The sequence below is a fragment of the Danio rerio genome, chromosome 25 (assembly GCF_052040795.2).
Source record: "Danio rerio strain M-AB ecotype USA chromosome 25, GRCz13ab, whole genome shotgun sequence".
NCBI lineage: Eukaryota > Metazoa > Chordata > Actinopteri > Cypriniformes > Danionidae > Danio > Danio rerio.
The window spans coordinates 40,375,001-40,392,184 of NC_141045.1; the positions used below are offsets into that span (position 1 = coordinate 40,375,001).

Sequence of the window (17,184 nt, forward strand, 5' to 3'; positions counted from 1 at the left end):
CACACACACACACTGTGTATCTATGGGGTTCCATCTGTGCCACGCCTACTTTTTGCTTTGAACATCCCATATGTGTTGGTCTCGGGTCATCGGCCGCATGTTCAGGAACGTCAGCATTGTGGATGTACATGTTGTCTGTTGACGTCGTCTGAATCTGACGTCCTGGCCGTTTATCTGTTTTGTATTGTCAGATTCTGTTGGCTGTTCTGTCATCTGATCTGTTGTTGGGTCGGCACCTATTGCTTTCGTTAGCGTTCCTATTCTTCTTCTTCTTCCGCCGGATTTGAATGGCAGCCCAGATAGGCGTATGCGGGAAAGTTGTATAATTTGGCACAATGATAGAGGCCAGTCTCAACATTAATCAGACCACATATGAAGTCTATAATCAAACTCTCTAGCGCCACCACTTGTCCAAACTTTCACGTACGTTTATCATCATAACTTTTGAACCGAATGGGCGACGATCACAATTCTTTTTTCCTCTGATTTCGTGACTCAGTCTGATTCAAACGCACCCTATGACGTCGTTTTCCAACATGAATTTTTTCGCGCTATTTTAAATTATTCGAAAAATCCATTTGAACTTGTACTAGGCCGTTTCTCCGATTTTCACCAAAATTGAATCACATGATCTACAGACCATGCCAAGCAAAAGTTATGGAGTTCGAGTTGATTATACCAAACGTTTTCAAATTTAACGTAGAACTTGCAAAAAAATGGACTTGAGGCGATATCTCCGTAACGCATTCACTGATTCACACCAAAATTGGTGTGTGTTATGACAACTGGGGTCTGAGGTTATATGCAGAGTTTCGGCGCACTGCCCCCTAGTGGTCCGGAGATACGTAAAACTATCTTTTTTGGTTTGTAATGTCTCAACCCTTCGTCCGAAACTCATAAAACTGGTCTCGTTACATCCGGCAGAGCACGTCGAGTCGAATGATGTCTGATTTTCACAGGTCAGTCATTTTGGGCATTGATCATTTTGATTTTTGGCCAAATATGCCATATTTTACTAACACATTCACATATCATTACAAAACAGGGAATGCATCTTCAACCCCATGCCCTGAAAGTACTCAAAAACATCTGGAGCAGCGCCACCTTTTGGCCAAAAGTGCTTGGCCCCTTAATTGCTGCTTGCAGCTATATTTATCTTTACTGTCAGTTTTACAGTTGTAGATGCTGACGTCCTTCTGTAAGTCTGTTAAAGCATCCTGATTGTAGTCTACTCTGTTGTTGACTCTGTCGTCTTTACACTGTCATTTACTCTGTCATGTTAACACTGTCGGGTTAACACTGTCGTTTACTCTGTCACTTTTACACTGTCGTTTACTCTGTCACTTTAACACTGTCATTTACTCTGTCACTTTAACACTGTCGTTTACTCTGTCACTTTAACACTGTCACTTTAACACTGTCACTTTAACACTGTCACTTTAACACTGTCACTTTAACACTGTCGTTTACTCTGTCACTTTAACACTGTCGTTTCCTCTGTCACTTTAACACTGTCGTTTACTCTGTCACTTTAACACTGTCACTTTAACACTGTCACTTTAACACTGTCATTTACTCTGTCACTTTAACACTGTCATTTACTCTGTCACTTTAACACTGTCGTTTACTCTGTCACTTTAACACTGTCACTTTAACACTGTCACTTTAACACTGTCACTTTAACACTGTCACTTTAACACTGTCGTTTACTCTGTCACTTTAACACTGTCGTTTCCTCTGTCACTTTAACACTGTCGTTTACTCTGTCACTTTAACACTGTCACTTTAACACTGTCACTTTAACACTGTCACTTTAACACTGTCGTTTACTCTGTCACTTTAACACTGTCGTTTCCTCTGTCACTTTAACACTGTCGTTTACTCTGTCACTTTAACACTGTCATTTACTCTGTCACTTTAACACTGTCATTTACTCTGTCACTTTAACACTGTCACGTTAACACTGTCGTTTACTCTGTCGTTTACTCTGTCGTTTACTGTCACGTTAACAATGTCATTTAGTCTGTTGTGTTTAAACTGTCATGTTAAACAGTAAACATGAGAGTAAAACACAACAGCATAAACATGACAGAGTAAACAACAGCATGAACATGACAGAGTAAACAACCGCATAAACATGACAGAGTAAACACAACAGCATAAACATGACAGAGTAAACAACAACAGCATAAACATGACAGAGTAAATACAAAAGCATAAACATGACAGAGTAAACAACAGCATAAACATGACAGAGTAAAACACACAGCATAAACATGACAGAGTAAACACAACAGCATAAACATGACAGAGTAAACACAACAACAGCATAAACATGACAGAGTAAACACAACAGCATAAACATGACAGAGTAAACACAACAGCATAAACATGACAGAGTAAATACAACAGCATAAACATGACAGAGTAAATACAACAGCATAAACATGACAGAGTAAATACAACAGCATAAACATGACAGAGTAAAACACAACAGCATAAACATGACAGTAAACAACAGCATAAACATGACAGAGTAAAACACACAGCATAAACATGACAGAGTAAAACACAACAGCATAAACATGACAGAGTAAAACACAACAGCATAAACATGACAGAGTAAACACAACAGCATAAACATGACAGAGTAAACACAACAGCATAAACATGACAGAGTAAATACAACAGCATAAACATGACAGAGTAAATACAACAGCATAAACATGACAGAGTAAACAGCATAAACATGACAGAGTAAAACACAACAGCATAAACATGACAGAGTAAACACAACAGCATAAACATGACAGAGTAAAACACAACAGCATAAACATGACAGAGTAAAACACAACAGCATAAACATGACAGAGTAAACAACAGCATAAACATGACAGAGTAAAACACAACAGCATAAACATGACAGAGTAAAACACAACAGCATAAACATGACAGAGTAAACAGCATAAACATGACAGAGTAAAACACAACAGCATAAACATGACAGAGTAAATACAACAGCATAAACATGACAGAGTAAACAGCATAAACATGACAGAGTAAAACACAACAGCATAAACATGACAGAGTAAACACAACAGCATAAACATGACAGAGTAAACAGCATAAACATGACAGAGTAAATACAACAGCATAAACATGACAGAGTAAACACAACAGCATAAACATGACAGAGTAAACACAACAGCATAAACATGACAGAGTAAATACAACAGCATAAACATGACAGAGTAAAACACAACAGCATAAACATGACAGAGTAAACACAACAGCATAAACATGACAGAGTAAACACAACAGCATAAACATGACAGAGTAAATACAACAGCATAAACATGACAGAGTAAAACACAACAGCATAAACATGACAGAGTAAACACAACAGCATAAACATGACAGAGTAAAACACAACAGCATAAACATGACAGAGTAAAACACAACAGCATAAACATGACAGAGTAAAACACAACAGCATAAACATGACAGAGTAAACACAACAGCATAAACATGACAGAGTAAACACAACAGCATAAACATGACAGAGTAAACAACAACAGCATAAACATGACAGAGTAAACAGCATAAACATGACAGAGTAAACAGCATAAACATGACAGAGTAAACACAACAGCATAAACATGACAGAGTAAAACACAACAGCATAAACATGACAAAGTAAACAGCATAAACATGACAGAGTAAAAACAACAGCATAAACATGACAGAGTAAAACACAACAGCATAAACATGACAGAGTAAAACACAACAGCATAAACATGACAGAGTAAACACAACAGCATAAACATGACAGAGTAAACACAACAGCATAAACATGACAGAGTAAACACAACAGCATAAACATGACAGAGTAAACAACAACAGCATAAACATGACAGAGTAAACAGCATAAACATGACAGAGTAAACAGCATAAACATGACAGAGTAAAACACAACAGCATAAACATGACAGAGTAAAACACAACAGCATAAACATGACAGAGTAAACAGCATAAACATGACAGAGTAAAACACAACAGCATAAACATGACAGAGTAAATACAACAGCATAAACATGACAGAGTAAATACAACAGCATAAACATGACAGTAAACAACAGCATAAACATGACAGTAAACAACAGCATTAACATGACAGAGTAAATACAACAGCATAAACATGACAGAGTAAACACAACAGCATAAACATGACAGAGTAAACAGCATAAACATGACAGAGTAAATACAACAACAGCATAAACATGACAGAGTAAATACAACAGCATAAACATGACAGAGTAAAACACAACAGCATAAACATGACAGAGTAAAACACAACAGCATAAACATGACAGAGTAAATACAACAGCATAAACATGACAGAGTAAACAACAACAGCATAAACATGACAGAGTAAACAACCGCATAAACATGACAGAGTAAACACAACCGCATAAACATGACAGAGTAAACAACAACAGCATAAACATGACAGAGTAAACACAACAGCATAAACATGACAGAGTAAACAACAACAGCATAAACATGACAGAGTAAACACGACAGAGTAAAACACAACAGCATAAACATGACAGAGTAAACAGCATAAACATGACAGAGTAAACAGCATAAACATGACAGAGTAAAACACAACAGCATAAACATGACAGAGTAAAACACAACAGCATAAACATGACAGAGTAAAACACAACAGCATAAACATGAGAGTAAATACAACAGCATAAACATGACAGTAAACAACAGCATAAACATGACAGTAAACAACAGCATAAACATGACAGAGTAAATACAACAGCATAAACATGACAGAGTAAACACAACAGCATAAACATGACAGAGTAAACAGCATAAACATGACAGAGTAAATACAACAACAGCATAAACATGACAGAGTAAATACAACAGCATAAACATGACAGAGTAAATACAACAGCATAAACATGACAGAGTAAAACACAACAGCATAAACATGACAGAGTAAATACAACAGCATAAACATGACAGAGTAAACAACCACAGCATAAACATGACAGAGTAAACAACCGCATAAACATGACAGAGTAAACACAACCGCATAAACATGACAGAGTAAACAACAACAGCATAAACATGACAGAGTAAACAACAACAGCATAAACATGACAGAGTAAACACAACAGCATAAACATGACAGAGTAAACACAACAGCATAAACATGACAGAGTAAAACACAACAGAGTAAAACACAACAGCATAAACATGACAGAGTAAACAGCATAAACATGACAGAGTAAACAGCATAAACATGACAAAGTAAAACACAACAGCATAAACATGACAGAGTAAAACACAACAGCATAAACATGACAGAGTAAAACACAACAGCATAAACATGAGAGTAAATACAACAGCATAAACATGACAGTAAACAACAGCATAAACATGACAGTAAACAACAGCATAAACATGACAGAGTAAACACAACAGCATAAACATGACAGTAAACAACAGCATAAACATGACAGAGTAAATACAACAGCATAAACATGACAGAGTAAACAGCATAAACATGACAGAGTAAATACAACAACAGCATAAACATGACAGAGTAAATACAACAGCATAAACATGACAGAGTAAAACACAACAGCATAAACATGACAGAGTAAACACAACAGCATAAACATGACAGAGTAAATACAACAGCATAAACATGACAGAGTAAACACAACAACATAAACATGACAGAGTAAATACAACAACATAAACATGACAGAGTAAATACAACAGCATAAACATGACAGTAAACAACAGCATAAACATGACAGTAAACAACAGCATAAACATGACAGTAAACAACAGCATAAACATGACAGTAAACAACAGCATAAACATGACAGTAAACAACAGCATAAACATGACAGAGTAAACACAACAGCATAAACATGACAGAGTAAACACAACAGCATAAACATGACAGAGTAAACACAACAGCATAAACATGACAGAGTAAACACAACAGCATAAACATGACAGAGTAAACACAACAGCATAAACATGACAGAGTAAACACAACAGCATAAACATGACAGTGTAAACACAACAGCATAAACATGACAGTAAACAACAGCATAAACATGACAGTAAACAACAGCATAAACATGACAGAGTAAACACAACAGCATAAACATGACAGAGTAAACAACAGCATAAACATGACAGAGTAAACAACAGCATAAACATGACAGAGTAAACACAACAGCATAAACATGACAGAGTAAACACAACAGCATAAACATGACAGAGTAAACACAACAGCATAAACATGACAGAGTAAACACAACAGCATAAACATGACAGAGTAAACACAACAGCATAAACATGACAGAGTAAACACAACAGCATAAACATGACAGAGTAAATACAACAGCATAAACATGACAGAGTAAACAGCATAAACATGACAGAGTAAACAACAGCATAAACATGACAGAGTAAACACAACAGCATAAACATGACAGAGTAAATACAACAACAGCATAAACATGACAGAGTAAATACAACAACAGCATAAACATGACAGAGTAAATACAACAACAGCATAAACATGACAGAGTAAATACAACAACAGCATAAACATGACAGAGTAAACACAACAGCATAAACATGACAGAGTAAACACAACAGCATAAACATGACAAAGTAAACAGCATAAACATGACAGAGTAAAAACAACAGCATAAACATGACAGAGTAAACACAACAGCATAAACATGACAGAGTAAACACAACAGCATAAACATGACAGAGTAAACACAACAGCATAAACATGACAGAGTAAACACAACAGCATAAACATGACAGTGTAAACACAACAGCATAAACATGACAGTAAACAACAGCATAAACATGACAGTAAACAACAGCATAAACATGACAGAGTAAACACAACAGCATAAACATGACAGAGTAAACAACAGCATAAACATGACAGAGTAAACAACAGCATAAACATGACAGAGTAAACACAACAGCATAAACATGACAGAGTAAACACAACAGCATAAACATGACAGAGTAAACACAACAGCATAAACATGACAGAGTAAACACAACAGCATAAACATGACAGAGTAAACACAACAGCATAAACATGACAGAGTAAACACAACAGCATAAACATGACAGAGTAAATACAACAGCATAAACATGACAGAGTAAACAGCATAAACATGACAGAGTAAACAACAGCATAAACATGACAGAGTAAACACAACAGCATAAACATGACAGAGTAAATACAACAACAGCATAAACATGACAGAGTAAATACAACAACAGCATAAACATGACAGAGTAAATACAACAACAGCATAAACATGACAGAGTAAATACAACAACAGCATAAACATGACAGAGTAAACACAACAGCATAAACATGACAGAGTAAACACAACAGCATAAACATGACAGAGTAAATACAACAGCATAAACATGACAGAGTAAATACAACAGCATAAACATGACAGAGTAAAACACAACAGCATAAACATGACAGAGTAAACACAACAGCATAAACATGACAAAGTAAACAGCATAAACATGACAGAGTAAAAACAACAGCATAAACATGACAGAGTAAAACACAACAGCATAAACATGACAGAGTAAATACAACAACAGCATAAACATGACAGAGTAAATACAACAACAGCATAAACATGACAGAGTAAACACAACAGCATAAACATGACAGAGTAAACACAACAGCATAAACATGACAGAGTAAAACACAACAGCATAAACATGACAGAGTAAAACACAACAGCATAAACATGACAGAGTAAAACACAACAGCATAAACATGACAGAGTAAACACAACAGCATAAACATGACAGAGTAAACACAACAGCATAAACATGACAGAGTAAATACAACAACAGCATAAACATGACAGAGTAAACACAACAGCATAAACATGACAGAGTAAACACAACAGCATAAACATGACAGAGTAAAACACAACAGCATAAACATGACAGAGTAAAACACAACAGCATAAACATGACAGAGTAAAACACAACAGCATAAACATGACAGAGTAAAACACAACAGCATAAACATGACAGAGTAAATACAACAGCATAAACATGACAGAGTAAATACAACAGCATAAACATGACAGAGTAAATACAACAGCATAAACATGACAGAGTAAATACAACAGCATAAACATGACAGAGTAAATACAACAGCATAAACATGACAAAGTAAACAGCATAAACATGACAGAGTAAACAGCATAAACATGACAGAGTAAAACACAACAGCATAAACATGACAGAGTAAATACAACAACAGCATAAACATGACAGAGTAAACACAACAGCATAAACATGACAGAGTAAATACAACAGCATAAACATGACAGAGTAAATACAACAACAGCATAAACATGACAGAGTAAACACAACAGCATAAACATGACAGAGTAAATACAACAACAGCATAAACATGACAGAGTAAACACAACAGCATAAACATGACAGAGTAAACACAACAGCATAAACATGACAGAGTAAACACAACAGCATAAACATGACAGAGTAAATACAACAGCATAAACATGACAGAGTAAATACAACAGCATAAACATGACAGAGTAAACAGCATAAACATGACAGAGTAAATACAACAGCATAAACATGACAGAGTAAACACAACAGCATAAACATGACAGAGTAAAACACAACAGCATAAACATGACAGAGTAAACACAACAGCATAAACATGACAGAGTAAAACACAACAGCATAAACATGACAGAGTAAACACAACAGCATAAACATGACAGAGTAAACACAACAGCATAAACATGACAGAGTAAACAGCATAAACATGACAGAGTAAACACAACAGCATAAACATGACAGTAAACACAACAGCATAAACATGACAGTAAACAACAGCATAAACATGACAGTAAACAACAGCATAAACATGACAGTAAACAACAGCATAAACATGACAGAGTAAAACACAACAGCATAAACATGACAGAGTAAACAACAGCATAAACATGACAGAGTAAAACACAACAGCATAAACATGACAGAGTAAAACACAACAGCATAAACATGACAGAGTAAAACACACAGCATAAACATGAGAGTAAACACAACAGCATAAACATGACAGAGTAAACACAACAGCATAAACATGACAGTAAACAACAGCATAAACATGACAGTAAACAACAGCATAAACATGACAGTAAACAACAGCATAAACATGACAGTAAACAACAGCATAAACATGACAGTAAACAACAGCATAAACATGACAGAGTAAAACACAACAGCATAAACATGACAGAGTAAACAACAGCATAAACATGACAGAGTAAAACACAACAGCATAAACATGACAGAGTAAAACACAACAGCATAAACATGACAGAGTAAAACACAACAGCATAAACATGACAGAGTAAAACAACAGCATAAACATGACAGAGTAAAACACAACAGCATAAACATGACAGAGTAAACACAACAGCATAAACATGACAGTAAACAACAGCATAAACATGACAGTAAACAACAGCATAAACATGACAGAGTAAATACAACAGCATAAACATGACAGAGTAAATACAACAGCATAAACATGACAGAGTAAAACACAACAGCATAAACATGACAGAGTAAACACAACAGCATAAACATGACAGAGTGAATACAACAGCATAAACATGACAGAGTAACACAACAGCATAAACATGACAGTAAACAACAGCATAAACATGACAGTAAACAACAGCATAAACATGACAGAGTAAAACACAACAGCATAAACATGACAGAGTAAACAACAGCATAAACATGACAGAGTAAAACACAACAGCATAAACATGACAGAGTAAAACACAACAGCATAAACATGACAGAGTAAAACACAACAGCATAAACATGACAGAGTAAAACACACAGCATAAACATGACAGAGTAAACACAACAGCATAAACATGACAGTAAACAACAGCATAAACATGACAGAGTAAACACAACAGCATAAACATGACAGAGTAAAATACAACAGCATAAACATGACAGAGTAAACACAACAGCATAAACATGACAGTAAACAACAGCATAAACATGACAGAGTAAACACAACAGCATAAACATGACAGAGTAAATACAACAGCATAAACATGACAGAGTAAATACAACAACAGCATAAACATGACAGAGTAAACACAACAGCATAAACATGACAGAGTAAAACACAACAGCATAAACATGACAGAGTAAAACACAACAGCATAAACATGACAGAGTAAAACACAACAGCATAAACATGACAGAGTAAAACACAACAGCATAAACATGACAGAGTAAATACAACAGCATAAACATGACAGAGTAAAACACAACAGCATAAACATGACAGTAAACAACAGCATAAACATGACAGAGTAAAACACAACAGCATAAACATGACAGAGTAAACAGCATAAACATGACAGAGTGAATACAACAGCATAAACATGACAGTAAACAACAGCATAAACATGACAGTAAACAACAGCATAAACATGACAGTAAACAACAGCATAAACATGACAGAGTAAAACACAACAGCATAAACATGACAGAGTAAACAACAGCATAAACATGACAGAGTAAAACACAACAGCATAAACATGACAGAGTAAAACACAACAGCATAAACATGACAGAGTAAAACACAACAGCATAAACATGACAGAGTAAAACACACAGCATAAACATGACAGAGTAAACACAACAGCATAAACATGACAGTAAACAACAGCATAAACATGACAGAGTAAACACAACAGCATAAACATGACAGAGTAAAACACAACAGCATAAACATGACAGAGTAAACACAACAGCATAAACATGACAGTAAACAACAGCATAAACATGACAGAGTAAACACAACAGCATAAACATGACAGAGTAAATACAACAGCATAAACATGACAGAGTAAATACAACAACAGCATAAACATGACAGAGTAAATACAACAGCATAAACATGACAGAGTAAACACAACAGCATAAACATGACAGTAAACAACAGCATAAACATGACAGAGTAAACACAACAGCATAAACATGACAGAGTAAATACAACAGCATAAACATGACAGAGTAAATACAACAACAGCATAAACATGACAGAGTAAACACAACAGCATAAACATGACAGAGTAAAACACAACAGCATAAACATGACAGAGTAAAACACAACAGCATAAACATGACAGAGTAAAACACAACAGCATAAACATGACAGAGTAAAACACAACAGCATAAACATGACAGAGTAAATACAACAGCATAAACATGACAGAGTAAAACACAACAGCATAAACATGACAGTAAACAACAGCATAAACATGACAGAGTAAAACACAACAGCATAAACATGACAGAGTAAACAGCATAAACATGACAGAGTGAATACAACAGCATAAACATGACAGAGTAACACAACAGCATAAACATGACAGTAAACAACAGCATAAACATGACAGTAAACAACAGCATAAACATGACAGAGTAAACACAACAGCATAAACATGACAGAGTAAATACAACAGCATAAACATGACAGAGTAAACACAACAGCATAAACATGACAGAGTAAACACAACAGCATAAACATGACAGAGTAAACACAACAGCATAAACATGACAGTAAACAACAGCATAAACATGACAGTAAACAACAGCATAAACATGACAGTAAACAACAGCATAAACATGACAGTAAACAACAGCATAAACATGACAGAGTAAAACACAACAGCATAAACATGACAGAGTAAAACACAACAGCATAAACATGACAGAGTAAAACACAACAGCATAAACATGACAGAGTAAAACACAACAGCATAAACATGACAGAGTAAATACAACAGCATAAACATGACAGAGTAAAACACACAGCATAAACATGACAGAGTAAACACAACAGCATAAACATGACAGTAAACAACAGCATAAACATGACAGTAAACAACAGCATAAACATGACAGTAAACAACAGCATAAACATGACAGTAAACAACAGCATAAACATGACAGTAAACAACAGCATAAACATGACAGTAAACAACAGCATAAACATGACAGTAAACAACAGCATAAACATGACAGAGTAAAACACAACAGCATAAACATGACAGAGTAAACAACAGCATAAACATGACAGAGTAAAACACAACAGCATAAACATGACAGAGTAAACAACAGCATAAACATGACAGAGTAAAACACAACAGCATAAACATGACAGAGTAAAACACACAGCATAAACATGACAGAGTAAACACAACAGCATAAACATGACAGAGTAAACACAACAGCATAAACATGACAGAGTAAAACACAACAGCATAAACATGACAGAGTAAAACACAACAGCATAAACATGACAGAGTAAAACACAACAGCATAAACATGACAGAGTAAAACACAACAGCATAAACATGACAGAGTAAAACACACAGCATAAACATGACAGAGTAAACACAACAGCATAAACATGACAGAGTAAACACAACAGCATAAACATGACAGAGTAAAACACAACAGCATAAACATGACAGAGTAAAACACAACAGCATAAACATGACAGAGTAAAACACAACAGCATAAACATGACAGAGTAAAACACAACAGCATAAACATGACAGAGTAAAACACAACAGCATAAACATGACAGAGTAAAACACAACAGCATAAACATGACAGAGTAAACACAACAGCATAAACATGACAGAGTAAAACACAACAGCATAAACATGACAGAGTAAAACACACAGCATAAACATGACAGAGTAAACACAACAGCATAAACATGACAGAGTAAACACAACAGCATAAACATGACAGAGTAAAACACAACAGCATAAACATGACAGAGTAAAACACAACAGCATAAACATGACAGAGTAAAACACAACAGCATAAACATGACAGAGTAAAACACAACAGCATAAACATGACAGAGTAAAACACAACAGCATAAACATGACAGAGTAAAACACAACAGCATAAACATGACAGAGTAAACACAACAGCATAAACATGACAGAGTAAAACACAACAGCATAAACATGACAGAGTAAAACACAACAGCATAAACATGACAGAGTAAAACACAACAGCATAAACATGACAGAGTAAAACACAACAGCATAAACATGACAGAGTAAAACACAACAGCATAAACATGACAGAGTAAACACAACAGCATAAACATGACAGAGTAAAACACAACAGCATAAACATGACAGAGTAAATACAACAGCATAAACATGACAGTAAACAACAGTATATACTCCAGTGAGCGCTGCTGTGTGTGTGCAGGAGGGTGCAGTGGTGGCGCTGCTGAAGATCTGCCGGCAGGACTGCTTCAGCTCTCTGTATGCTCCTGCTCTGCGCACCGTGGCCTCCATCTGCTGTGTTGAGGAGGGCATCAGTCAGCTGGAGAAGGTAAAGTCCTGCTCCTCATGCCGTGCTCTTGTGTTCTGCTCTTATGCAAGTCGCCACACTCTGTTTCTGCTGCATCATGAATAACTCTGGTTACAGTGTGAGATTAGAATATCTAATGCTTCCATTATTCATAATCTCTGTAACTCTTATCTGACACGTGTTGAGCTCGTCATGATGTAGTGCCATTATTCTGCTGCTGCTAGAGAGCTCCACTGTTTATGTGACAGCGCCACCGTGTGGTCATGAAGTGCAATTGCTTTTACAACTGCACTGATGAACTATCAACACATCAGTGTGTGTGTGTGTGTGTGTCTTACACACACTTAGTCCCTTTATTAATCAGAGGTCACCACAGTGTAATGAACCACCAACTATTCCAGCATGTTTTACACAGCGGATGCCCTTCCAGCTACAACCCATCACTGGGGAACACCCATACACTACAGCCAGTGTAGTTGATCAGTTCCCCTATAGCGCATGTGTTTGGACTGTGGGGGAAACCGGAGCACCCGGAGGAAACCCACACCAACACGGGGAGAACATGCAAACTCCTCACAGAAACACCAACTGACCCAGCCGAGACTCAAACCAGAGACCTTCTTACTGTGAGGTGATCTTGCTACCCACTGCACCACCGTGCCGCCCTGTTCATTAAAATATTCCCCAGTATGTTAATGTGGACGTGCTCATTTTAGACTGATCCTGAGCTCTGTTTTGACAGATGAGTTCCTGTTCGGACTCATCTAATGTAGAATACTGTAATATATAGTCCTCACCGTACGACATCAGCGCAGGCTAACGGTCTTCTGTCGGCAGGTGGACGGGCTGCTGTGTCTGGCTGATATCCTGACGGACGGAGCGTGTGCGGAGGCCACCCGAGCGGAGGCAGCAGCAGTGATGGCCCAGATCACGTCTCCTCATCACAGCTCCACTCAACACCTGTCCAGCTTTCTGGAGAGCATGCAGGACATCGTCACAGCCCTCATCCGTAAAGCACAACAGCCCAATCTGAGCTCATTTCAGCCAGAAACTATGTGAAGACAGTGAAAGTATGACAGTACCTTATCTGTGTGTGCAGATCTGTGTGAGAGCGCGTCCTGCGGCGAGGTGTTTCTGCTGGCCTCTGCTGCGCTCGCTAACATCACCTTTTTTGACAGCATGGCGTGTGAAATCCTGCTGCAGCTCAACGCCGTGCACATCCTCCTCCAGGCCTGCAGGGACCGCCAGCGCGTCGACACACCCTACTCCAAAGACCAGGTGCTGATGAGTGCAGACACCGCTCAGGCTTTACATGGCTGTGTTCCCCACACTTATGGCATGTCTGTAGCTGCTTTCACAGATTCGCTGTTCTTCCTCGTCTGTGTGGCTCTGTTCATTTAGGAAATAATATAGAGCAGTGTGATCATGACAGTCCATGCAGATCTACGCGCGTATTCTCTTGCTGTGTGTGTGTGTGTGTGTGTGTGTGTGTGTGTGTGTGTGTGTGTGTGTGTGTGTGTGTGTGTGTGTGTGTGTGTGTGTGTGTGTGTGTGTGTGTGTGTGTGTGAGAGATGTTCATTTACCGTGTTTTTATCTGTGCAGGTCGTGACAATCCTGGCCAATCTGTCTGTGCTGGAGCAGTGCACCGCAGACGTCCTGGAGGAGAAGGGTACGCCAGAGATTACAGTAATACTCTTCTGCTCATCAACAATCTGTAATGTTTTAACGAATGCTTTAGGAATCGAGCAGCTGCTGGTGTTACTGAATGAGAAGCCGTCGTCCTCCAGTCCATCCGAGAGCGCCGCATGTGAACGAGTTCAGCAGAAAGCAGCCGTTACACTGGCTCGACTTAGCAGAGACCCACTGCTCGCTCAGACCGCCATACAGTGCAAGGGTACGAGATTACCGACACTTACAGGACAAGAATACGAGATTACCGACACTTACAGGACAAGAACACGAGATTACAGACACTTACAGGACAAGAACACGAGATTACAGACACTTACAGGACAAGAACACGAGATTACAGACACTTACAGGACAAGAACACGAGATTACCGACACTTACAGGACAAGAACACGAGATTACCGACACTTACAGGACAAGAACACGAGATTACCGACACTTACAGGACAAGAACACAAGATTACAGACACTTACAGGACAAGAACACGAGATTACCGACACTTACAGGGCAAGAACACGAGATTACCGACACTTACAGGACAAGAACACGAGATTACCGACACTTACAGGACAAGAACACGAGATTACCGACACTTACAGGACAAGAACACGAGATTACAGACACTTACAGGACAAGAACACGAGATTACAGACACTTACAGGACAATACGAGATTACAGACACTTACAGGACAAGAACACGAGATTACAGACACTTACAGGACAAGAACACGAGATTACAGACACTTACAGGACAATACGAGATTACAGACAGTTACAGGACAAGAATACGAGATTACAGACACTTACAGGACAAGAATACGAGATTACCGACACTTACAGGGCAAGAACACGAGATTACAGACACTTACAGGACAAGAACACGAGATTACCGACACTTACAGGACAAGAACACGAGATTACAGACACTTACAGGGCAAGGGTACGAGATTATTGACAGCTCAAGGGTACGAGAGATCATCATCATCAGCACTAGAGTATGATAGATTAACCCCAATGGTTCTCCTCTAATTGGGATAGACTGCACATCTAGACAACATTAATAATGCACAGTCATTTGCATTGCACTTTTTGCACTGTATCTGGATTGTAAGCGATTTTCTATAATATAATTTGTCTATTATTTTTATTTCACAGCTGTTCCACGTCTGATCGAGCTGTGTCGCTCCCCAGCCGAGAGGAACAATAGTGATTCAGTTCTTGTGGCCTGTTTGGTAACTCATTATTATTAAATGCATGTGTTGACTTGTGTCATGTGCCTATATTCTTAGAGCAGAAATGTTCAAATGAATGTCATAAAATATGTGCTATCAAAACAAAATTAATTCTAGGAATAAGTGATTATAACTCCAAACTAAATTGAGACAAGGCAACCTTGCTTAAAACAGAAGGAAAACAAATGACTTTATGAAACTCCTGGAGAATGAATCATTTCTTAAGCCTGAAATGATTCATGTTCCAGGAGTTTCATAAAGTCATTTGTAGGATCATAAAGAAATCAATTACTTGAACTTAGCCAAATAAATAAGTAAAGCCACACCAAATGAAAAAGGATAATTAGCGAGCTCTAACCTCACTCAAAACACAAAGCATAGGTCTCAGGGCCGCAGCTCTGCAGCAACCCTAATCAAGCACAGCTGATCTAGCAGTCTTGAACACCTGGATTATATAGATCAGCTGTGTTGGAGCAAAACTGTGCAGAGCTGCGGCCCTCCAGGAACCTATGGAATAAAGGAAACTACACTATGAACCAGCAAAGATGACGAGAAGCACAACTTAAAAAAGGAACAGAGCACACAAGAATCAGGTGAGCAATCACAATAACCCAAACAAACACGAGAGCATGGCGATTGAAAACAGTAATGAACAGCCACAAAGCCAAGCAGAAGAGCAGATCTGCCCTGCGCCCCATAGCTTTTACAAGGCCGTCTGAAG

At 37.7% G+C, this 17,184-nt stretch overlaps 1 protein-coding gene across 3 annotated transcripts in view; it reads left to right on the plus strand.

Moving 5' to 3' along the window:
- Positions 1-17,184, plus strand: part of insc (INSC spindle orientation adaptor protein) — a 38,201-nt gene that overhangs the window by 18,946 nt on the left and 2,071 nt on the right. For all 3 annotated transcript variants that reach the window (NM_001447125.1, NM_001447126.1, NM_001447127.1), the window contains 6 exon segments: positions 13,435-13,560; positions 14,377-14,548; positions 14,639-14,817; positions 15,142-15,208; positions 15,278-15,433; positions 16,387-16,463. In NM_001447125.1, the coding sequence (NP_001434054.1) occupies positions 13,435-13,560; positions 14,377-14,548; positions 14,639-14,817; positions 15,142-15,208; positions 15,278-15,433; positions 16,387-16,463 (777 nt within the window).